At 37.2% G+C, this 24,567-nt stretch overlaps 1 protein-coding gene across 35 annotated transcripts in view; it reads right to left on the bottom strand.

Annotated features, from left to right (window-relative positions):
• The window catches only part of PTPRD (protein tyrosine phosphatase receptor type D), a 1,783,257-nt gene that overhangs the window by 76,459 nt on the left and 1,682,231 nt on the right, over nucleotides 1-24,567 (bottom strand). For all 35 annotated transcript variants that reach the window (XM_089316625.1, XM_089316627.1, XM_089316774.1 and 32 more), the window contains one exon: nucleotides 5,060-5,183. In XM_089316625.1, the coding sequence (XP_089172751.1) occupies nucleotides 5,060-5,183 (124 nt within the window). The remainder of the gene's footprint in view (nucleotides 1-5,059; nucleotides 5,184-24,567) is intronic.

A 24,567-nucleotide genomic window follows, 5' to 3' on the forward strand; every position in this document is an offset into this window, starting at 1 on the left:
GAAGGAATTTACTTTTTGCTCTAAGAATACAATTTGAAGACCTATAGCTCTAAGATTTGTATTATGTTTCTAAATGTGTACTTCAAAATTCCTAGACAGTCTTCCTAGCCAAATGGCAGTTACTGAATTAGTTATGTTGTGCACAAGCACAGCTATTAGGACGTCAAAAGCAGCTGTAGGCCAGAGCAGTCTATTAGAGAGATCAACAGCTTTGAGTCCTGGTGACATACATTAGCTTATCAGCCCAGCCTCTTATTAGATGCTAATCATAAAAAGATCTTAACTTTTGCAATGTTTTAGCTTCCTCATCTTTTTGAGGTTGTTCTGAACACTACAGATGATATACATATAATCTATGACATAGTGTCCAATATGTAATAGATATATTATATTTATAACTATCTATTATATCTTCTTTGTTGTAGAATTAAAGGTAGTATTTTAATTTTTCCTTATGGTTAGCCTTGACAGCATTTTAGAAAATCTATGTCAGTATGGTTTAAATTAAGTATGATTAATTCAACTAAATTATAATTACTAATAATGCACTGTATTAATTTAATAAGTTATGTTGATTATAATAAAATACATTATTACATTAACTATAATTTTACTAGTATAGATATAGAAACAACAGCAGTGAAAATCAACCTTATTTTAGAAGAAAAACTTCATTTTTTAATCCTGGACTGCAATAATTAATTTTTGTTATTTATAAGGCATTATAATAAATAACTTGTCATGAATTGATAATTTTTATAAGAAGTTAAAGGTACATAAGAAGATATCTGGGATGAGTAGATAGCTTGTGGGATGAGGTATAGATGGATTTAACCCTGCTTCTGCAAATTTACAACTCTAACACATGGGGATCACTATGATTCCCCATTTCATAGCACTGCATCAGGTTAACCACGCCATAAAATACGAAACTACATTCTGCAATGTAATGTTTGCTTACCCATAGGCTAATACCAAATGATAAAATGGAGTATCAGACAAAAAAGAGAAGATTGGGCTTTTGGATCCTTGCTAAGTGACTTAGCCAGTGTCACAACCTGTATCAAAGGACAGTACTGATGGTGATGTGGGTCAGTGGAAGCCCTGGTCAAGGAACTGGAAGATCTGGCTTCCAGTGTAAGCTATTATTTATATGCTGTGCAACTCTCAGCCACTTCTGAATGAGCTGCAGTTTCTCATCTCTAAATATGGTTACCTATATACCTGCCATCAAACCATTGTGTACGGTGAATAACATAACTGATATGGAAACTACATCGAGATCTCTCTGAGAAGTCAGAAACAAAGGTTGCAGCTGAGAAAACTGATACTCAGAAAAGTCAAAGGTAATTAGCTAATTTGTCTCAAAGCTAGAACCAAAGTTCAGACTTCCTCATTCTTCATCTTTTTATCCGTCTATTGCTATTTTCCTGTGTTAAGAAAAGTATGCTATTTGAACAATTTTTGATTTTATAAGATTAAGTGCATTATTACTGTGCTTATGCATATTAAGTATTTCCTTACATTTTGTCTTTACTTGAAACTTGAAACATGTCAAGTCATTAAAATAAATCCTATTACCTCTCTCTTTCAGGAATCATTGTTTTCTCTTAAGGTCTGAATAAACATGATGAAGATCTAGTGGTAACTGAATTTATCAAAAAATCATTTTAAGGGCCTTTTGTGGTGGCTCAGTGAGTTAAACTGCTGTTTGCAATGCCGACATTCCATATCAGAGTACAGGTTCAAGTTCTGGCTGCTCCACTTCTGCTCCAGCTCCCTGCTACTATGACTGAGAAGGCAGGGAAAGATGGCCCCAGTACTTGGATCCTTGCCATCCACATGGGAGATGAGAATGGAGTACCTGGCTATTGGCTTTGGCCTGCCATAAATCTTGTTTGTTGAAGTCATTTGAGGGAGTGGATCAGCAGATGGAAGATCTCCTCCACCCCTCGCCTCTTCCTCTCTGTCACTTTACCTTTCAAATAAATAATCTTTTAAAAAATTTTCAATTGTATATCCATACTACATACTCAAAAATTCAATAACTGAAGTCATTTTGTCTTTAATACTCTCTGGCATTTATTCTGCATTTTTCATTCCATAAGTGAAATATCTGTGATTGGGAAACATGTCACAAAGTGTCACTGTTTTCTAGAAGCACGTTAGTGCTCACACACATTTCTCATTTAGCCCCTGTCATCTTTTCAGTGGAAATAAGGTATACGTTTTCTCTTCTAAACAGAAATAAAGACAACATTAATCACTATGGCTGCATCCAGTTTTTTTCTTTGTCAGATCACTCTGCAAAGTAATGAGAGTGGCTAGTACTGTTGAGACAAAAGCAAAAAAGCCAAAATTAAAATCCTTAACCAAAGTGATTTAGTGACACAGGTGGGACTCAAAATAAGCAAACTGAGTTTTGTAAATTGTGCATGAAGTCACTAAACATTTCAGTATACTTGAAAAATCTGGCCCTGTGTTATCAAAGCTGTTTTTGTAGGAGACGCTTGTTCTGTGGTTCCAGTTGCCAGCATCTTCTCTTCTGTGCTTATAGGATGATTGACGGCCCCTTAAATACCTGCTCGTTAAGGCTTAGTCTAAGATAAAATGCTATTCTTGGTTGTAATCTAGATTAACGCTCTCTGTATAGAGCATAAACTTCAATTATGTTTCTAAGCTTTGCATAACACTTAAAATGGGAAGACTTTTTGGTTTCTAGGTCAGCTCTAGATTTAGGGTGTACGTGTGGGCACACAGCTATAAAAAGGCAGCTTTTAGTCGGATTCAAGTGCTTTTACTTTTATACTGTAAGAATAGCCTAGGAATAAAATTCATGTAAGCCTCCAACTATCATAATAAAAGCACAGGGAAGTTTTTTTTTTTTTTTTTTTTTTTTTGTTCCTTGAAATGCTTTACTGTTAAGATGTGGAAAATAACAGGTTAAGGAAAATAATAACAAAGTGGGGAAATGGCAGTACTGAATGACCTAATTCTGAGTGGAAACATTGCTACAATACAGCAGAGGCAACTGACAAGTTCTCTAGGCAAGCTTGCCAAATACATTCCCACCTTACAGTCATCTATCTTCATTTCTATAATTTACCTTGCTTTACTAACGAAAACAATTTCTATTGTATTTGTGACCTCAGTTAGTCTCTTATTGACTACAGAGATGATTTAAGAGACTCTACAAAATAAATTAGTATTTTTTTTACATTTTTAAAACTGGAAACATAGATAAAATGCCAATATTCTATGTTAATCATCTGCTTATATTAATTAAAGTTTCTTGAAAGGAAGCAATCCCTATTTAACAGTATCCTGCTTGAGTTATCATTGGTGAAATTTTGATGAAGTTAATCATTTTTTTTCCCCGGTATGGAAAAAGGTTATTTCTTGAATACTTCCATCTTCGATCACTTATAAAAGGTATCCTAACACTTTTTATTCTTGAAAGTAAATTGATAGGAGTCAGTGCTGTAGCACATTTGGTAAAGCCACTGCCTACAGTGCCAGATTTTCATACGGATGGCTGGTTCTAGTTTCAGCTGCTCCACTTCCTATCCAACTCCCTGGTAATGCACCTGAGAAAGCAGTGGAGGATGACCCAAGTCGTTGGACCCCTGCACACACGTGGGAGACCTAGAAGAAACTCTTGCCTCCTGGCTTCAGACCAGCTTGGCTCCAGCAGTTGTGGCAACTTGGGTAGAGAAACAATGGATGGAAGATCTCTAATTCTTTCAAATAAATAAATAAACAAATCTTCAAAAAAAAAAAAAAAAGGACAATACCATTCTACTTAAGAAAAAATATGTTATACTCAAAAAACAAAGTAAATTCATGTGAGAATTTTGTAAAATATATCTATGCTACACAATCCAATTTAGAGGCAAGAAGAGTTATAGGCATCTGGTTGCTCAAATGCTGGGAGACGATTTTTGTTTCCCAAACTGGAAATAAATATTCTGGTAACATCTGATGTTTGCTAGGAAAGGTTTAAGCAGTGTCTCACTTTCGTGTCTCACTTTCAAACTAATTTTGGGTATTAGGGAGGCCAGTTGGACTTGGATTGGACTTTATGAGATCAATTAGGGGTTCTTAGAGATTTTGGAAGCATAAATAAGGGGAAGAAACTTGAACAATAGTAGGGAAACATGTTTGCATTGTAAAGTCCTAAAAAGAGATTAGATGTGAAGCCGGTACTAGCTGCTGTTTTATAAAACATCTCCAGGAGGATAAACACTGAACTTTCAAATCTGAAGAGGCCACAGAGGTCTGCAGTACACCACTGAAGACCAATGTCACATGTGACAGGTGGTGGCTCAGGTTGGCTGTTACGAAACAGGGAAGGATTCAAGTGGACTTTTCAATTTAAGGTGCTCCTGTAGCCAAATGAAACACAAAATGTCGACTGTGGAACACAAACTCCTAATTCTTTAATGTGGTGTGAAGAAGGGATTTATTAATGGAAAGAAGTGAACAGAAACTACCCTCTCCATGGATTCTTATGGGAAGCTGGGGATGCTTGAGGAGTAATCCTTAGCAGCCATGCTTGAATACACTTCTGAAGACGGATTGCCAAGCGGTCCACAAATTAGATGCATCGGACATTTGCTTTGTGTTTAATTTAGATTAATTATCACACCACCAACTCCAGACCTTTAGACTGTCCCCAGGGGAAATCCCAGTTTATTTATTAGCATACAATCTCCTCATACTTTTAAAGCAACCAGTTAATTGACAATCCTCTTATGACAATCACCTGTTCATTCATAAACATTAACAACCATTGTTTAAATGGGAAAGAGCAATGTTCTTCTCAAATAAAATATCAATTACATCATCAGTTGTTTCATTTAGGGTGGAGGCAAAAGGGTAATGGGAGTGTCAAGGATAATGCATGCTCTGAAGGAAGCATTTGTGTGAGAAAGTAAAAGAATGCCTCAATCTCAAGTCACTATTTTAGTAGATGGCTAACAATCTAGCTAACATTATTTTTATCCATAAACTTAAATTTTTTAAAATAATGGTATGAATAGTGTCTGCATTTCCTTACCTTCTATTGCTGATAGGAGAACGCGGGAATGATCATATGCGATTACATTTGCATATCTATTCTTTGGTTTGTTTACTTCCAAGTTTGAATGTTCCCATGTGAACTGCTGGCCAGGGTCAATTGACTTTAATAGAAAAACAGCACACACACACAAAATCAATACTGAATAACATCACATTATAGGCATTTATCACAAACAACAAACATGATTTAAAAAGAAATTCTGAAGCCATACTTCATCAAGATGATCTTAGCTGTGAAGCAGAACGCTATTATAACCAGTATAACATGAAATGATTAATCATAGTAAGAAACAATGATAGTCACCAACATTGTATCAATTGAAAGCAAAAATCAATATAGATGTTCTGTTAATACTGAAAAGGCAGATATTTTATATTTCCCCATTTAACTGTGCTGCTGTACTTTACAAGTTTTCTTGGTTCCATATTCCTTCCAGTTCTATGAACATTCTTTTACTATCACTTCTCTATTCTTTCCTGTATAGATCAAGCTTGATCTTTAAGTTGATTGGCCTTTCACTGGCTTTGTAGGGCAGACTTTCCTGCTTGCACTTGAACTACACGCTCAATTTTAATGCCAATTTAAGAATTGGTATGCTTCTCCTTCACACACCATGACCAGTATCAGAAGGGAATTTGTATGATTCAAATAGTTAACAGAAACAGTAATGAAAGGAGTTCATGCTGAATCAAACAATCATCTGAGACAGAATATTACTGCATGATCTAGTGCAGAGTCTGTTTTCTATTTATCATTATATATTTACCATTTATCACTATTTGTTACATCAATTAATAAAGCTTGATTTTTATCTTAATTTTATTGTGTTCTAATTTTGAATGCCTTTCTTTGATACTTTAGATCATTCAACAATCTAAAATAAATATTATACAAGTATGTATAAATATTTTTCCTAGTTAAGTAGAATTATTATTTCAGGATCAAATTCAGGCTTGATTAGAAAAACTCCAGGGGATTTTTAAGTTTCCAGCACTCCTACAAATATCAAAACACCTTTCAGCACAGGATACTGACACCTTTTAAAGATGTATAATTTCATGGTATATGGAGAGATGACTTTAGTAATCACACAAACATGATTATAAATGGTCAAAATTGAGTTTTCAGAAATAATGATAAAATTAAGTGCCATCCAGGTGAAAATTTCTTTAGAAAAGTAAGGTAATTATTTTGTTAATGGAGTTTTAGCCATTTTTTTTGAGTCTCGGCCTTTTCCATACATTTACATGTACATGTAGAATTTGGAAGTAAAACATATCCAACAGTCATCACAATATTAAAAGGCTTACACTTTTTGTTAAAAGGCGGAGTCCTGCACAATAGTAAAACTCGAGTATCAAGAGCCATTGATAGCAGGAATGGCCTCTAAGCACACTAAAATTCTCAGACTGCAGTCTCCTATTTACTAAGGAATATAAAACTGTCTTACTTTCTCAGTCTGTGTTAATCTTTAGATAACATTAGTGAAATAATTATCCTTGCCTCAGAATCTAAAGAATAATGTAATTAAGGAACATTTTAGCTGGTTTCTCCAGGGAAATTTATAGTCCCTTCTGCTGATGTCTGGTTGGAAGCCCTTAGGTCAATCCTGAACCTTGTCTATACACAACAACTCCATGCAGTGACCAAGACCTGTCTTAAAAATCTCATATGCATCCTAAATCTATAATCCAACTGACACTTCTTAAGTCCAGATCTTCAGTAACTGTTATCTGCTTAAAACTCTTCCTCTAATCTCTTATTCCAATCCATTCTTCATACTACTGCTAAAGCTGTCTTTGTAATAGGTTCAAGTTAGGTCCCTGTTTAAGCACTTGCACTGGTCTGAGTGATCCAGAGTTTAAAAGCCCTTAGTTAAACCTGTACAGCATCAGTCATCTTTTGCATTTGCAGTACACTTTCCTCAGTAAGTAGTTCAACAGACAATTTTCAAATAAATGAACAGAATTTATGAATAAATGTTTTGAAGCAAATTCATAAGAAGAAATCAAGGAGCAATTCCACTATAAGCTCCTAACATGGTTGCTATAGAATAAACGATGGAAACCTCAATGTACAGGATACCAAAATTTTAATATTTAACATCTGTTCTCATATGGCATAGTAATTAAGCATATGATCCTGAAATTACAACTATTACTGATATTCCACTTTACAATGATGAAAATTACAAATACAAAAGCCTTCTATACCTCATTCTTCCAAATACCCCAAGTAGCTACTCATCTCACTGATATGCATTGCTTTGGTTGGAAGATAATACTCCTTTTGATAGCCTTGGCAAGGATCACCCACAGATATATAAAAGGATACACTTTGATTATTGTGACATAATTATATCTATCAACTCGAAGACAATTTTAACTCATGTCCATTCATTGTCTTGCTAATTATCTTCAGCCCTATGCATAAATTTGCTTGATATCTATATTGAAAAGTTTAAAAAGTGGTGTGGAAACACCAGCTGTATGTCACATATTTAATTGCTTAGACCCAAAGTATGGTCACAGAGAAGATAACTTGTAAGTAACAATTATATTAACAGCTGCCAGGTTATTAGGCTTTGTATGCAATATCATATAATTTTCACAATTGTTATGATAGATATTGTTGCTTTCCCTTGTGGCAGCTGAAGACATGGAAGTAAAGAGTAATTCAGTAAATCTTACTGAGCATCTGTGACAGGCACTGTGCTACTTGGTAAGTAAATAATTTGCTTAAACACACGCATCTAGATTCCTATGGTTCCCTCAAATCCAGATCTGGTGATTCCAAAGCTCAGCCGATAATTACCAGGTAGTAACACCACAGTGAAGCAACTTAACCATCCAGAATGCCACTGCAAAATCAAGCAGCACATCGTGGGAAATACACCTAAGCATGGCTATCCTTTCTTTTACAGTCTGAGTGATATTTCTTCCCAAGTTATCATCCTGTGTTATTTTGGGGCAATTACATAAGAAATCAAGTTTTAAAAATGAGGTTGGCTTCACATGGATGATAAAACAGATGGGATGCAGCTTACATTTATACTCGTTTTGCAAGGATCAAACAAACATTGATTAAATAATGCTGACTTGTCTTTGTGCAACACAGCACTCATCCATCTGTATCTATCTGTCTGACTGAACATTTAACAATACACAGCATAGGTCATTATTTTTGGAGCTTGTCAGAATGCTGAGAACAGTAAACTCAGTAAAGAAGAACAACTAAAGGAAGCAGGTGAAGTAAACTGAGATCTTTTACAAGTATATTTTTATAAAAATAAAACTGGTTAAGAAGAATCAAATTACATTTATATATAGGATGGGACTTCAAAAAGTATGGTGAAATAGAATTAAATGATAAGCTTATTTTGTTACAATTTTTTTTAATCCAGGAAAATGAAGGGTATTCTAAAAGTTCTTGGAAAATGTGGATTTCACTTTTTTTGGGACCTCAATAAATTTATCTTTTTTTTTTTTTTTTTTTGACAGGCAATGTGGACAGTGAGAGAGAGAGACAGAGAGAAAGAGAGAAAGGTCTTCCTTTGCCGTTGGTTCACCCTCCAATAGCTGCTGCAGCCGGCGCACCGCGCTGATCCGATGGCAGGAGCCAGGTACTTATCCTGGTCTCCCATGCGGGTGCAGGGCCCAAGCACTTGGGCCATCCTCCACTGCACTCCCTGGCCACAGCAGAGAGCTGGCCTGGAAGAGGGGCAACCGGGACAGAATCCAGCACCCCAACAGGGACTAGAACCTGGTATGCCAGTGCCGCAGGCGGAGGATTAGCCTATTGAGCTGTGGTACTGGCCTGAATATATCTTTTAATTCTGTTTTTCTATGACCTTTTTCTCATTATATATTTGTAGGAGGCCAAGATGTCTGGATAAATATGACCCTACTTCTCAAAAGCCACTTTTTAGTGTCGGTGATGACAGCTGCTTTGCCTCTTTGCTTTCTGGCTTCTACTATTGCTGTTCTCATAAGGAAGAATAGAATGGCTACGTCAATGCAAGGTAATGAGGACCTGGGTGACAGAGAACTTGAATTCTACTTCAAACTAATTTTTTGGCCAGTTACCTTGACCAAAAGTGCTGCTCCACTTCCAACCCAGATCCCTGCTAATGGCTTGGAAAAAGCAGCAGAAGATGGCCCAAGAACTTGGGTCCCTGCCATTCACATGGGAGAACTGGATGAAGCTCCTGGCTTCTTGGCTGTGGCCTGGCCTAGCCCTGGCCATTGCAGCCATCTGGGAGTAGACCAGCATATGGAAGATCTCTTTTTCTCTCTGCCTCTCTCTCTATATAAATATGTGTGTGTGTGTGTGTGTGTGTGTGTGTCTATCTCTTTAAAAAAAAATAAGCCACATGAAACTTAAATAGTTTACTATATCCATTGTACATTGAACTCATCAAGAGTGCTTCATTACATTTATCTCTGATTCCCCAGCCAGTCAACCAGCCCTTTCAAAGGCAAATCCTGGAAAGACAGTTCCTTGATGGGACCTCTTTGGCAGCTTAAACTTTACCAAGATACCCAACTACAATGTATGGTGCTTCTATGCCAGCATACCTAATACCTTGCTGCCCCTTACTTACACAGATCTTGACTGATTCATTCTAAAGCAAACAAGAGGTCTTCAATTCAATGGCTTTGCCTGAGATCAAGGTGACCAAATGGAAGGGAGATCTTTTGTGAGTGATTTAAAGAAGAAAGGGAAAGTTTTGACTAAGTAGAGACTGCAAATTCCATCAAGTACTTTGCATTTACTCAACCTTTAACTTGACAGACTATAAGTTCTAATTCTCTTTTTGTTAATTTGGCTTTATTATTATTTTTAACTAATGCAAAAAATTTACATATTTATGGGGACCCATATAATGATTTAAGATACATTATATAATGTTCAAATCAAGGTAGACATATCTTTCTCCTTATTTATCATTCCTTCATGATGAACTAACTGCAACTCTGTCTTAAAATAGGCAAGTGGAAAAATAAGCTATATATAACAGATGAATTTATAACTTTGCACTGTATTCTTGGTAGAAAACCAGAATTAAAGTAAAATTACATTCAGTAGTTATAATAGATAATATTTACTGTTTGTTATGTCTTACATATATTAACTCATTTTATCTTCCTAAAGACCATAGACATAGTTTCCATTATAACTCTGTAGATGAGGAAACTCAGTCAGAAAAGTTAAATAACTTTCTCAGAGTCACACTGCCAGCACCTGGAGAGGCACATGTAGGGCCTTGGGCATTATGGCCACTGAATCTGACGGCCCAGCCACTGTGCTAGGCTTCCTTCCTAGCCCAGCTGGAGAAGACCCCAGGATTGCTTCGCATTTCCCCTTCACTGTGTTTGTATTTATTTATTTATTTATTTATTTATTTATTTATTTATTTATTTGAGACAGGCAGAGTTAGACTGTGAGAGAGACAGAGAGAAAGGTCTTCCTTCCATTGGTTCACCCCCCAAATGGCTGTTAACAGCTGGCGCGCTGTGCCGATCTGAAGCCAGGAGCCAGGTGCTCCCTCCTGGTCTCCCATGCAGGTGCAGGGCCCAAGCACTTGGGCCATCCTCTACTGTCTTCCCGAGCCACAGCAGAGAGCTGGCCTGGAAGAGGGGCAACCGGGACAGAATCCGGTGCCCGACCGGGACTAGAACCCGGTGTGCCAGCGCTGCAGGTGGAGGATTAGCCTAGAGAGCTGTGGCACAGGCCCACAGTGTTCTTGAAACACAATACAAGGAAGGCTGGAAACAAAACATCTAAACAGTGTAACTATTTTACAGTGATAATTCAAAACATAGAACAAGAGGGTACTCAAAAATATAATACATTTTTACATCAGATTACAGCCCTGAGTAAAATTACATTCCCATAAGAGAGTGACCTTTTTCAGTGAAGAAGTCATCATCTTAAAGTCTTTTAATGATTCTGCAAAATTTGACCTTTTTACCCTGAATAGAAACACAATTCATATGTGCAAAATTCCACACAATGGTAGCTGATCTCTGTTCCTCCTACCCCTCCGCCCCACCAAGAGGGAAACCTCAAAATATTCCTTTAGAAACTCATCAAGGAGAAACCACAAAGAAAGCGATTCATTCTGCTTATGTGTGTGTGTTTTAACCAAGTAACAAAATTTAATTACAGAGAAGGAATAGACCAACCACTTCACTAGGCAAACTCTAGGTCAGACCAACCACTATTTTTTTTCTTTTTTTTGTTCTACAGGGAATTAAACTTTCAGTGACCTTAGCTTCCAGAGAAATAGTATCTTTCCACATAGTTCCCCATCAGATGGCTCATTTGGTTCTTGGTGTGGTTTGCCCTGAGATACTCTCAAGTCCTTTGTGACGTTGAGAAGAGCAATCTGCCATTGACTGTGTATTTCTGCAACTGAAGCCTGGATTTAATTCTCACTCATTCTCTCCTTCTACCCTATGTTTGAAAATAGCAAATTAACATATATCCATATGAAAAAAACCCATGTTTGCACAGTTGGAAATGGCTATCCTCTGCATATTTAGCAAAGGCCTGCAATTGGCATAATGAGAACTTTCTTCAAAGAGAAGAATCCAATGATGCTTTCCAAGATAGAATGTGAGGAAAGAGTGGAAAGCCTGGTGACTGGCAGAGTCTAGAAGCCCTGGCCCAGGTTGTTGGCTTTCTCTTTTCCTTGGTTAGTGTTGGCAGGCCTGTTTACACTGTGTTCCCTTTTAATTCTAATATGATCCCAGTTACAGGTTTAGGCCCTCAATTTTCCCCAATCTCTTTTTATCAAATATCAAATCTTACTGGGTCTGTCACTATAACATTGACTCTGATGAACAGTTTTTCCATAATACAAATTTCCACAAGCTTTTTGATGATCCTTAATAGGAAATATGCTTGTAATTGAGACAAACTTTGATGAAATTTTTTCTAAATTATATCACAGTACTTAAATATGTGTTAATTTATTTCACAAAGGATATCATTTACTCCTATAAATACATTAAAATTACCTAATTTACCATGGATCCAAAAGGATAAAAAGTATTTCTTTTTTAACTCAGGACAACATGAAATATTTTTTATCTTGCAGAGATGTACTTTAGGTTTTCAGTACTACCTTGCTTGACTTGCTAAATTTTTCTGTTAAACCCTGGTTATTTCTCCCATCATTAGCTTCAGATTTGAGGAAGAAGTTTGGGGGGGGATAGAAGACAAATAAATAAATTTCCAAATTGAAAAAAAGATAAAATGTTTTAAAGTTCAGTCAATGCCTTTTAAATCTTATTTTCTGGTTCAGAAAAATAAAAATTCTATATCCAAAATAAAATGAGAAAAGGTAACATTTTCTACTAGTCTGTGACAGAATACAGAAAATCCAAAACAATCAGTTTAAAATTTTGTTATCCCATCTCACCCCAAACAGTTCAACTATCTAGTTCCACAACACCTGAGATTCTAGGTGTGCCTTCTGGCCACAGTACATATACCAAAACCCCATGCTGTTAATACTACTACTCCTTACAGGTGAGGTAACAATATATGGTATTAAACATAGACTTCTAATTAAAGACACAGGTTTATCACTGTTACTAATGCCATGGCACTCAGAACAGTCTGAAGTGCCATGTGCTCTTCTCTTTCCTGGGATAAGCAAATTTAAGGTAGAGCAAATTAACAACATCTAGAATTTTAGAGTTAAATTTATTTCCAAACTAAGAGATTACTTTCAAAGATTACTGTTTTATTTAAAATATATATTGGCTCATATTATAAAATTAGAGACTATTCCAGGTAAAGAAATTGAGGCTTACAGAGTTAAAAGATACTTCTCCGTGAGTCACATTTGTAGTCCAGAACCAGAAGACCTGGGGTGAAAAATCTTACAATTTCTGACTTTGAAGTCTGAGCTCTTATTCTCCACTCTAGTATATACATAAATTATACATTTACTATCATAAAACTTAATTCCTTATTTCAAAACTACGGACAGTAAGAAAAACAGATTAAACACCAGATTTTTTTTTGGTTTAAAGATACATTCACACCACAGTAATGTTCATTTCCAAATATTTTTGAATATGGAAGAGAAGCAATAATTTTTTATATGATCAGACTTTAATACAATTCTCATGGAAGTTAAAGGAGTGCAGTCTTAAGTATAATTTATACTCATTCTATATTTTTGTTCATAATTACATAGGAACAAAAAGACATATGATCTTGATCTTAATCTCTCCTCTGTTTCTATTGATCAACAGGACACCCTGCTGCTTCTCACACACTCACCGGAAACTCTCCAGAAAAAGACAGCAAGCTGATGCACATTCACTCCTTGGCACTGATTAGCCACACGGGGTAAAGGGTAGAGGCCCATTGACAGAAAGTACTGAGCATGGTGAGAGAACAATAACTCAAGAATAACAAATAGTTTTAATGACTATGCTAATGGCTTAATGGATGGCACTTTAATAGGATTTCTAATAGAATCCTTCTGAAAGACTGTCTTCAATATATCTGCCATTAACAAAGAACAGGCCTGCATTATCACATAATCATAGTTTTCTGAATATGAACACAAAAAATCATGACAAATGTCATCTATTGCCAACTTTGTCTCAAATATTATTGTGTTAACTTGTGATATAGAGAGCTATATGCTCAAATGTGGGTTGCCAGTGAAAGATGTATTTATACTAAGGGAATGCAGTAAACATTAACAAAAAACAGCAAAAAACTCACAGCTGCCAAGTGTGCAAAGACAAAAGTAGGACTAGTAACTGTGATTCAGACGATTAGGTATATGTACATTGATTCTTCAAGACTACATTAGCATTCTCTCTGAAATAGCTTACTAAATGCTTTTGAGTGATACATGGTGGAATGCCTATAGCAATGTTTCAGTATCTGTGTCATACTTATTAAAAATTGTCTTGCTTCCTGTACCAACATCAAGTTCTTTCAAGTCAGGGATTACCATGTTGTGTTCTTCAGGGTGCAAACCACCTCAATATAAATGCTGTATTGATTATCATCAGTCCCAGTAAATAATTTTAAATTTTAGCTTTTGGCTCTGTGGTTTTCTGTTCCTTTCGGGGCTCTCAATTCTGACTTCATACTGGTGTAATTCTTGCGTGGGGAACACTTTCTTTACCAAGAAATAGTGTCTTTCGTTCCAGCTTCTACTCAAATCCCATTCTCTCAACACATGCATGTCTACGGCTGTCTCCCACACACTTCCATATGTGCCCACCATCATATATTACAGTGTGGATCATTCACTTAGAAATGAGCCATATTAATTTTTTGCCGTGTTTCTTTTTCTAAAGTTGTTTGAATTTATTACTATAACTTTCCTGATCAGTTTCACTATCCATTATATCTTGAAATCTTTCCTGAATGGGAACAGAGTATACTATACATTTTTTAGTCTACAAAATGGCTAGTAATATGTAGGTTTATATAAAATATATTGATGTAACTTCAACAATTTTAGATTTTTTTCTCAGTTCCATGAAAGTCTTTTGAAATTGGGGAACTTTTTTTTTCAATTCTACATTTCATATCTCAAGACTTAAATTGTTTACCAAGATTACCAATATGTAGGTAACATACTGATACATTCTTGAGATTAACTTCCCTATTAATCATGGTAGCTATAAATTCATTTAATTTTACAGCATTTTCCATTATGATTGAGACAACATAAAATAACCCACTGGCTAAGCTAAAGTGCATTAGTCCATTGTCCAGGTGCTAGAATATGTCAGAAGAATAAAAAATTCTCCATTCTTAGATCAAATGGTATAAAAATTTAAATAGACAGACCCTTCCTAGAAGATTTATGTACATCTATTTACAGATAATAGTGCAAAAATAGCTCTCCTTTTGCAAATCAAAAGTGTGACAGAATCAAACTACTACAAAGAAGCAACAAAGTAATAATATCATTTCAGTTCCTTTAAACACCTATTATGTGTGGGCATTCTGCTCAGCAGTTCAGTTGCTGGATAGGAGGTCTGAGTCCCGCATTAGAGGGCCTGGGTCAGATCCCTGACTCCAGCTCCTGATCCCAGCTTCCTGCTAATGTAGCCTCTGGGAGCCAGTGGTGATGGCTCAAGCAGTTAGGATCTTGCCAACACACAGGAGACATGGATTGAATTCCCAGCTCCCAGCTTCAGTAGCCTGGCTGTTGCAGGCTGTTGCAGCTCCCATGAATGGGAGCTCTCAAATAAATAAATTTTACATATTTACTTCAATTTGAGGTTATGAACTGATAATATAACAAGACAGCAAACAGAATACAAAAAAGCTAGACAATCTTATAAACAGCAATATGGAAAAGGGATATGCTCTTAACAGAGCTTCTTTTATCAATATAAATATTCAATTATAGTGAGGCTACCTTAACTGATGATTTATAATAAGGGAAGTATAGAAGAAGCCCTCTATGGTATTTCAGCAGCCCATGTTTCTGGAGAAATATATGTCATCTAGTATGTGGAATCTTGTTGAAATTATAACACAAAATACTACATTTGTTAACTGGTCCCATAACTTAGACAAATATTAAGAAGTTCTGTCAGGGAAACATGATAAAAATCAAATCAAATGCCATTCCTTGGTCATATCTTACATACAGTGACAGAATATGAGAAAGAGAAATAATGAGTTTTACTTAAAAGAGGTCCAAAAATCCAAGATTTTGAAAAATATTTCTGCTCAAGAAATTAGCAAATGCAGATTCTGAAGAATAGATTTTAAATGGTTGCTAGCACTGTCACTGCACTGATCTACTGTATTTCTAAATTCTCATATTTATTAATGTCAGAAAAAAATGAAAAATCCCATCACTTCTTACATGGTGGATATATAATGGACAAAAACCAAAGTCCTATTTATGGGGTACACTTACAGCTGCATGATATTGGAATCCTGAGAAAATCTATTTTTTTCCTGTGCAATAAAATTTGGATAGGAAACTAAAGGAACTTTTAGATTCCAAATTCAAGGGCAAAGATTATATAATATTCATCTTTGTCCCTCCAGAGTCTAGCAAAGGACCTGTCTCATGGTAAGAACCCAACAAACGATTGTTGCATGAGATGAACTGAATGCAAAAGGACCCAAACCACTAAAGAAGTGGGTATTGATGTTCTTAAAAATGATTTTAGCAGTAGCTAATATTTTTAGATTTGGTCTTCATTGTTCTCAGAAATATTTGGGGAAAATGAGCAGTTTTGTTTCACAGAGTTCATTTGTTTATTCTCTAAGGAAAATTACAATCCTTGGTCTGTGGCATCACAATTGGTTGCTGTGGGAATGATTATAGATCAAAAACAAAAAGATTATATCCTTATTCAAAAGCAAATGAGTACAAGAGCAGATGAAGTCTTAAGGAAACAAAGATGTTCTTCTCATGAAAATATTTTTACAATAAAACTGCAGAGAAATAAACACTGAAGCTGCTAATGTTTGTGAAACTTGCTGGCAGATTTTTAGCTTTGGGGGAAGATGGATTTGCCCCTCCCCCCACCAGAGTTGGCCTGAGATATGAGCAATCCAACAGAGGGCGGGAAAAGTGAGCTCTGTAATCAGCATTCTGCTGCTGCTTTATTTCAGACAGACAAATGGCTTCCCTATAGTGTAGAGAATCACTCTCAGGGAGCGTGGTCTCCTGCACTGACAATATGTTGCTCAACGGAGGGACACCTGGGAAAGCCAAAGTGGGTTTTCCATACTGAGAAAGAACCATTACCCACAGGGTCTAAGCTTCCTCATCTCCACAGGTATTGCACTGCAATACAAGTTACAGTTACAACCAGATCAAGTATTTTCATTCATGACTTAATAAATGATAGCATGGTATCCATCTTGCTATCGTGTGACTATACTTGAGAATGAGATGAAACACTCTACCCAGGTTCTTGTTTTAACTCATGTACACACTAATTTCAGAAACATTTACTATGTTAGTGACAGGGATACCTCAAGAAACCATGGACATCCCATGCCCTGTGGAAGCTGGTATTCCAGTGGAAGGCACACAAATAAAACAATGAAGATTTTCTGCTCTCTCGGATTCAATACAACAATGAGCTGATCAAATCTCTCACATTCATAGTGACGGGTGCCTGTATCACCTTATTCTTGGCCTGTACTCAAGCCTCAAGCTGCAGTTTGCCCCAGAGTCTGACACTGCAATTTTCAAACAATTCATTAGTACCTTTTGTTTCCTCCACCAGGTGTTTAAAGGAATACAAACAAAGGAAATATGAATATTAGTGAAAGGTAGAGAAGGGAAACCTAGTGATCTCCTTGATTCTACTTAATGTTCAAATATAGTCTACCTACTGATTTTTTTCACTTCCACAGAGTGAATTATATAGTATGTATAGATTAAATTTTATCGCGATACTACAAAGTTACTCAAATTTCTAGTGTTGTTTACAACCTGTGTTCTCACACAGGAAACAAAACATTTTTAACGTTTCATGTTATCATGACTTTAGGATGCATGATGATAGCTTAGTTTCCAGGAACCATTTCACCATATTCACTTTAATTTTATCCAGGGAGTCTACTTAGAAAATGCTATCCACCATGTAATGTAAGCTGTGGAATTTATTGAATGACTAGCCATATCATTTAATCGTCCTGAAAATGTCTTCTTCGCAGCAAAATCACAGAGGTGGACTGGACTCCAAGAATCCAGGAATTCTGAACTATAACTCCACACTGGAAACTTTGTAAAACTTGCTTAAAATCTCTGGAATGTTATGAAAGATTTCTTTTTTGCAGATATTAAGAGAATCTTTGAGCCATGACAACAAAGATCAATACAGAAGGAACAGAAAAGGAACCAAAATGGAAATCAATGCCCAGTTGCACAGCAATACTCACTAGCGCCAACATTTTAGGCTGAAAAGTGTTATTCTCTTCATTTTTAACTGATGACAAAGAGGTCAATTAACTACTAGGGGGAAAATAGGGACCAAACTCTCATACCTTCCCTAATGTAGCACTCTAACTGCTATTAATACAAAGGTAGGCAGCATTTCACTGTTCATTAACTATACTAATTGCACTTTTTCAATCATTGCAGCCATGTGTGCATGCCCAAATTATACACCAAGAAAGGATATTAAGCCTACGCCTGCAGGGATGGGTAGGAGCATCTACATAGTGAAAAAACAAAGAAAGAAATCCACCATCAGCATCTAATCTTTGTAACACTTTAAATCATGTTTTATTATGGTCAAAGAAATAGAACGTTAGGGTGTGAGAGAGATTTAGAAAGGTCTTTCAGACTAATCACCTCTCTAATGATTGAGCGTTTATTATCTATCCAGTTTATTTTCACTTGATCCGTCACCTGCTACTTTTCAGGTTGTGCATTAGCAGGAAGCTGGAGTTAGGAGCCATAGCTGGGAACTGAACTCAGGTACTGTACTGTACCTAAGATGGAAGGCAGGTATCTTAACCAGCATGCCAAATAATTGTCCTACTTTATATCATTTTAATGGATTCATGAAGCTTAATTTACTGCACTGAACAAGCTTCCCTTTCAACATGGGGGATGTTGAAGCTGGAATCTGACTTGTGATATATAGGGAGGAGGACACGCTGCCTGTTCTGTCTACCTTTTTAAAGAGCAAGCAGACTCAGCTACAGTTTAAAATGGTGAGCCAAGAAACAAATCAATCCCCACTCTGAGGTATTAGAGTTAAGGCTGAGTCTTTATATCTTCCAGTGCCTTCAAACATATATGTCTCCTAATGAAAATAAAGCCAAGATCAGAAGTAAAGGCAGTTACAATGACACAGGTAGTTATAGAAACAAGTTGGTGACATTATAATTTCTAGGTCAACTCATAGGATATATTTTTATGTTTGACAAAGTTAGGCTGGAATACTACAAATTTGTTTTCAGATATAAATTATAACCCTTCATCATATTCAAATTTGTTAATTCTTAATACAGAACAAATAGCCACATGACGAGGGAAGCTGGGTATAAAGGTTCTCACCCATATTTGTCCATAATGAGAATTTTGGTCAAAGGAAATCAATCACCAGAGGCATCTGTTTTACAACAGTCAGAGCATCACCTGGGCACCAAACCAAGCAGAGGTTCACAGCCTGGTTGTGACATTTACTGCATGTGTGACACTGAGCAAGTTACTTGACTTTCTTGTGGTTCAGAACCATCTTCTGCAAGATGGAGAAAAAATAGCACCCACCTTGAAGGACTAAATGAGATAATAAGTCATGTTTTCAAAGACTGCCTGTCACAAAGTAAGTGCTTATACCAATGTTTCTTGTCATTTTTATACTTGCCAGGCACTATCAAGATAGTAAAACTTTAAAGAAAGGCTAAGTAGTGGGGCTGGCATTGTGAGATAGTGGGTAATGCCACCACTTGTGACATTGCAACCCATTTGGTCAACAGGTTGTGTCACAAATTCTCCACTTCCATCCTACTCCCTGCTAATGGTCTACAAAAAGCAGCAGCAGATGGCCCAAATGTTCGGGCCCCTGCCACCTAAGTGGAGACTGGATGGAACTACAGGTTCCTGGCTCAGCCCTGGCAGTTGTAGCCATCTGGGTAGTGAATCGGCAGGTGGAAGATCTCTCCATCTTTTTCTTTCTTTGTGACTCTGACATCCATGTAAGTAAAAAATCTTAAAAAAAAAAGATGAGGATGATTTTCAAGATATTAGCATACCAAAGAAGAGTAAATAAAAATAAATTCTTAAAACTGGCAGGAAAACAAAGAAAAGGTTGTATGAAGAAAAGAGGGACAGAGGGAAGGAGGGAGGAGAGGAGAGAAAGCAGAAAGAGAGAAAAAGAATGAATTAAAATTAAGGGTCTCCATGAATCTGTGGCTGGAGTTTGAGCACTGATGAATGCCTGCTATTAGGGAAACTTACTCAGCAAGTGAGAAATAATGAATTTCTGATTATGCTGCATGCATGAACTTTCCAGTTAAGCCAAATATGCCAATTGCTGCATCTGTGACGATTAAAAGACTAATGTTTTGCAAGACACAGCCAAATCTGCAAACTCATGTAATGTCTTAATGCTTATATTCTTTATTTTACCCACTGTGTACTCTGCAAATGTAACAGTGTACCTAATAATTATTTTTGAAAAAGAATGATCATCTGTTTAACTACAATAGAAAAACCATGACAAATAATACGGTTACTACCATTTATAACGTAAAAATAAATATATAAATAAGTGAAGACATCTCTATGACTAGGGATAGCAACATGCTTTCTACAGTCTTGCTCCAACCTTCATTCTCCCTAGAGCAGTTCTCAAAAGCAGTACACATGCCACACGCGTGTGCGCGCATGCACGCGTGCACACACACACACACACTTGCTTAGACCTCAGGTACTTGGCAGTTTTAGGTTATAAGCAGAAAGTGATTTCCTAACTTGAGAATACATTTGCAGCCACCTAGTACAGATTCTTTAACATGCTGTCATGACTCCTGAAGGGTGTCTTCACCACTCCCACCACCAGTATGACCCTGAGACTGCAGCAACAACCTCAGAACAGGTCCGGGTCCCCTGAGCAAGCCATGCTTCTTCTCATCTCCAAGCCTTTGCAAGCATACTCCCTTAGCTTGGGCCTTGTTTTTTTTTTATTTTTTATTTTTTTTTATTTGACAGGCAGAGTTAGTGAGAGAGAAAGACAGAGAGAAAGGTCTTCCTTCCGCTGCTTCACTCCCCAAATGGCCACTGCAGCCGGCGTGCTGTGCTGATCCGAAGCCTGGAGCCAGGTTCTTCTTCCTGGTCTCTCATGCAGGTGCAGGGCCCAAGCACTTGGGCCATCCTCCACTGCCCTCCCGGGCCACAGCAGAGAGCTGGACTGGGAGAGGAGCAGCTGGGACTAGAACCGGTGCCCATATGGGACACTGGCGCTGCAGACAGAGGATTAACCAAGCGAGCCACAGTGCCAGCCCTAGGCCTTGTATTTCTAGCACTTTCAGGGACTCTCTAAGCCAGAGTTTCCTTGGGAAGATTCTTTAATACTGTCCTAACTTTCCAAGCACTTATAATTATTCATTTTTCTGATTGTTCTTAGGATACCTTGGGCTCATCTAGATCACAGCTTATTTCATGATCATTTTTTTGTTGTTGTTGATCTCAGACAGATTAAGACATTCACATTGCTTCCTGTATAAGCAAACAAAGTGAGATAGAGAGTTAAACTGTGCATCCAGGGGCATTAAAATTCACAGTTGAAGACATGAGGATAGCTTCTACTCATCAGTGAAAGTGATTATTGCCCTAGAGTTTTGTTCTTATTTTATAATACGGATTTAATTTCCAGAAATCACATGCATATAAAATATGAAAAAAGCCCTCTGCAGACACCATAATCACCCTCCAGTCTTGTCACCCTTCACCTCCTAATTGCTTTCATACAGCTTCTTTCTGAAAGAGTAAGTGAATGTTCTAGAAGAATAAATGACTTTTGGAAAAAAATCCACGTTATTAAGTGACTAACAGGTAGGCAAGAGTACTGAAGTTCACAGTAACAAGGGCCTTCTGTCTACTGGGGGCAGAGGGCAATGGGCCAAGTGCCTAGTGTATATCCATCTTCATAACCACCTCACGAGTAGACATCAATATTCTCATACTAAATAAAAGAGAACCAAGGCTATGAGAGGTGAAGTAAGTGGTCCCAGGTCAGGCAGCACAGCTACTAAGTGGTAGAGTCCAAACATGACTCTCAGCTTGCCTTCTCCAGCATCTGCCATTTTGTCCACCTGAGTGTGCATTATTACTCTGTCCCTAAAATCCCAGCTTCATTCTGAAATGTAGCCCCCACAGTGGTTTCTTTTTCAGTCCCTGCAACAGTCTCTTCTGAAGTTAAAAGCCTGCTTTGTAACTATAGACACATTTTTAGGTTTAATTGTTTCCTGAGAGCTTTGGGCTCCACATGGGAGCAGGTGGAAAGACATTCTGGACAGCATCCAGGGATGCTCTAGGAGCAATCAGTTATGGTGAACTTCCATGAGAGTACGGATTGAGAAACAAAAACTAGAGGTCTGTGAGATTCCTCCAAGATGAGCAGGACTCCCACAAGAAAATAAATAAATAAATACAAGGCTCAAGCATCAAAGACATGGAGTTTAACATTGGGAAAAAAAATCTTCCGAGTTTTTTTTTTTTTTAAAGTGGGTGAAAGAACAAATACATATTTAAAAATCCCAAACAGAAATAAGCTTTGAAACTTGAGAAACTAGTTAGACTGTGAAATCTAACCATGCCAGAGGTTCAGAAAGCATAAAAGACTATAAACACAAGACATCATCCTGATTTGGGATGCAATCTTTCTTCTAATGCAAGCTGCTGTGTCTGTGTCCTGGTACCTTTGTTTACAAGACGCATAACGGCAGCCAGCTGGGCAGGGCCTCTCTGCACCTTTTTATCTGACTTGCTGAGCTTGGTCCCTAACTACAGAACAAAGAGCATCTTCTTCCACAGCCAACTGGCAGGCTGGTCTCTCAAATAAAAGCTGCATTGGGAGTTTAATCAGTAGGTACTTTTGAGTTAACACTGAGGGGTCTGCGTAAAAATGTATTCACTTCTGTACTGCTGAAAGATAATAACAGTCTATTTTTTTCTGAGAGAAAAGGGCCTGAACATAAGGCTTCACTGCTGACAGATCAGGTGGGGATGGCGGCCAGGTAAAGCAGCTCTTTTTACAGAAAGACGCTCTTTGTTCTGTTTGCTCCCGTTGTTGGTACTAGCAATTTTGACCACAACAAAGGGTTTCTGTGAACTGCAAATTTAGTTAGATATTGATCCAGACACACACTTGGGTTAATCATCTGCTGCGTGCCCAGTGATGAGCTTGTTGCCATGTGGCCAACAGCTCGCAGAGGAGCAGTAACTCCTGACCAGGGGAACATTGAATGCTCCATACAACTAAGAATGGTTGGGAAAACAACACAGCAAGTGCTAGCCACGCGGGCTTAAACGAGCTACTTTCCTCCCATCCACACATCTTTTTTTTCTGTAACAGTGTTTGACCAGTGACAGGGAGAGGAAGAGGGCAGGGTTTCATTGATTCAGAGACACACATTTTCCCACATTCTAACATCTCTGAAATCGATATGCAGCTTAAAATTGATAGCATCTCACAATTCTATTGGCAATGTCTTTTCCTTCTTATTGATACACATAATGATAGGGCAACTTAAAATCTATCGTATCTTAGATTTGACAAAATAAGGAAAAGCTACTAAGACGACTGAGCACTTGGATCAGGGATACTAACGAGCATTTCTCATAGACTTATTTTAATGACTTTATGCTACTTCCTTGTAGAGATGAGGAAATTAAAATACAGAAGGGTTCAGTTACTTGCTTATGGTCACACAGCTTGAGCCAGAAGGCAAAGTCAAGCAGCCTGACTCCAGGGCACTGGATCCTCAGCCAGTCTGCTCCACTATTCCCATTGTTGGCTTAACCTGCAGAAGGCTCCGAGTGGTAGGCACGGGAGTCTGGACCCAACCCAAGGATCAGGAAAACATCTGCATTCTTAAGGAAGTCAGTAATCACAGGCTCCCCCAATCCCAGTTCCAATTCTGGAGTATTAGGGGACTCTGACTTGGAATGGCACATTTAGCCATTCATCTCCCTCCGCTTGGTTTATCCAGGTCTTGTATAAAAGCAGTGGTTACTGCTTTTTATTTCATGAAGCCATTCATTTTTTATCATTCTATCACTTAAATAACCATAATTTGTTCACAATTTAAAAAAAACACACTTGCCAAAAGCACTTAAAATGATTTCCCTAGTCTATTTTACCCTTCTTCAACTTTGCATAAAAGATGAAAATGCATTTCTGTTGTCCACTGCTTTTTTGCTTCAGGAAAATGGGAGAGTCACTTTCAGGAAAAATGTAATGACTACAAAACTGGCAAAACACAAAAGATACCAATGAATAATTGTGTGTGTAGGTGTGTGTTCAGTTTCTTGCTGGTGTCTGCATCAGGCCCTAATGCATGTCCACTTTCATGAATTTACACATAAATTACACACTAATTGAAAGCAGACATGGCAAGTGCCTTTGCATTGTGAATGCTTGAAGGTTTACAAAACAATTACTAATGATGGCTTTGAGCCTGAATTATATTCTGGCACACAAGGTCAGATAGTCCAAGAGCCTTTTTCTATAGAAAATAGAAATATCTTCTTTTGTAGTCATTGCTTTTTTGACAGACAATTTTTGTCCCTTCTAAGGAGAAACGCAGTGTTTACCATTGGGAATGGATAAACTGTGTAGAAAAGAAATGTATCCTTAGCATATCATAGGAAAACCACAGAGTTTTCCCAGGGATAGTCATGAAATGCAAATTGGCAAATATGACATTTACACAGAAATTTCAGCATAAATATTTTTATCTAGTTGAGGACTTAGGTATCTGGACTCCATAATCAT

Source organism: Oryctolagus cuniculus, chromosome 1 (assembly GCF_051225735.1).
Source record: "Oryctolagus cuniculus isolate XC-2025 breed Fujian yellow rabbit chromosome 1, ASM5122573v1, whole genome shotgun sequence".
NCBI lineage: Eukaryota > Metazoa > Chordata > Mammalia > Lagomorpha > Leporidae > Oryctolagus > Oryctolagus cuniculus.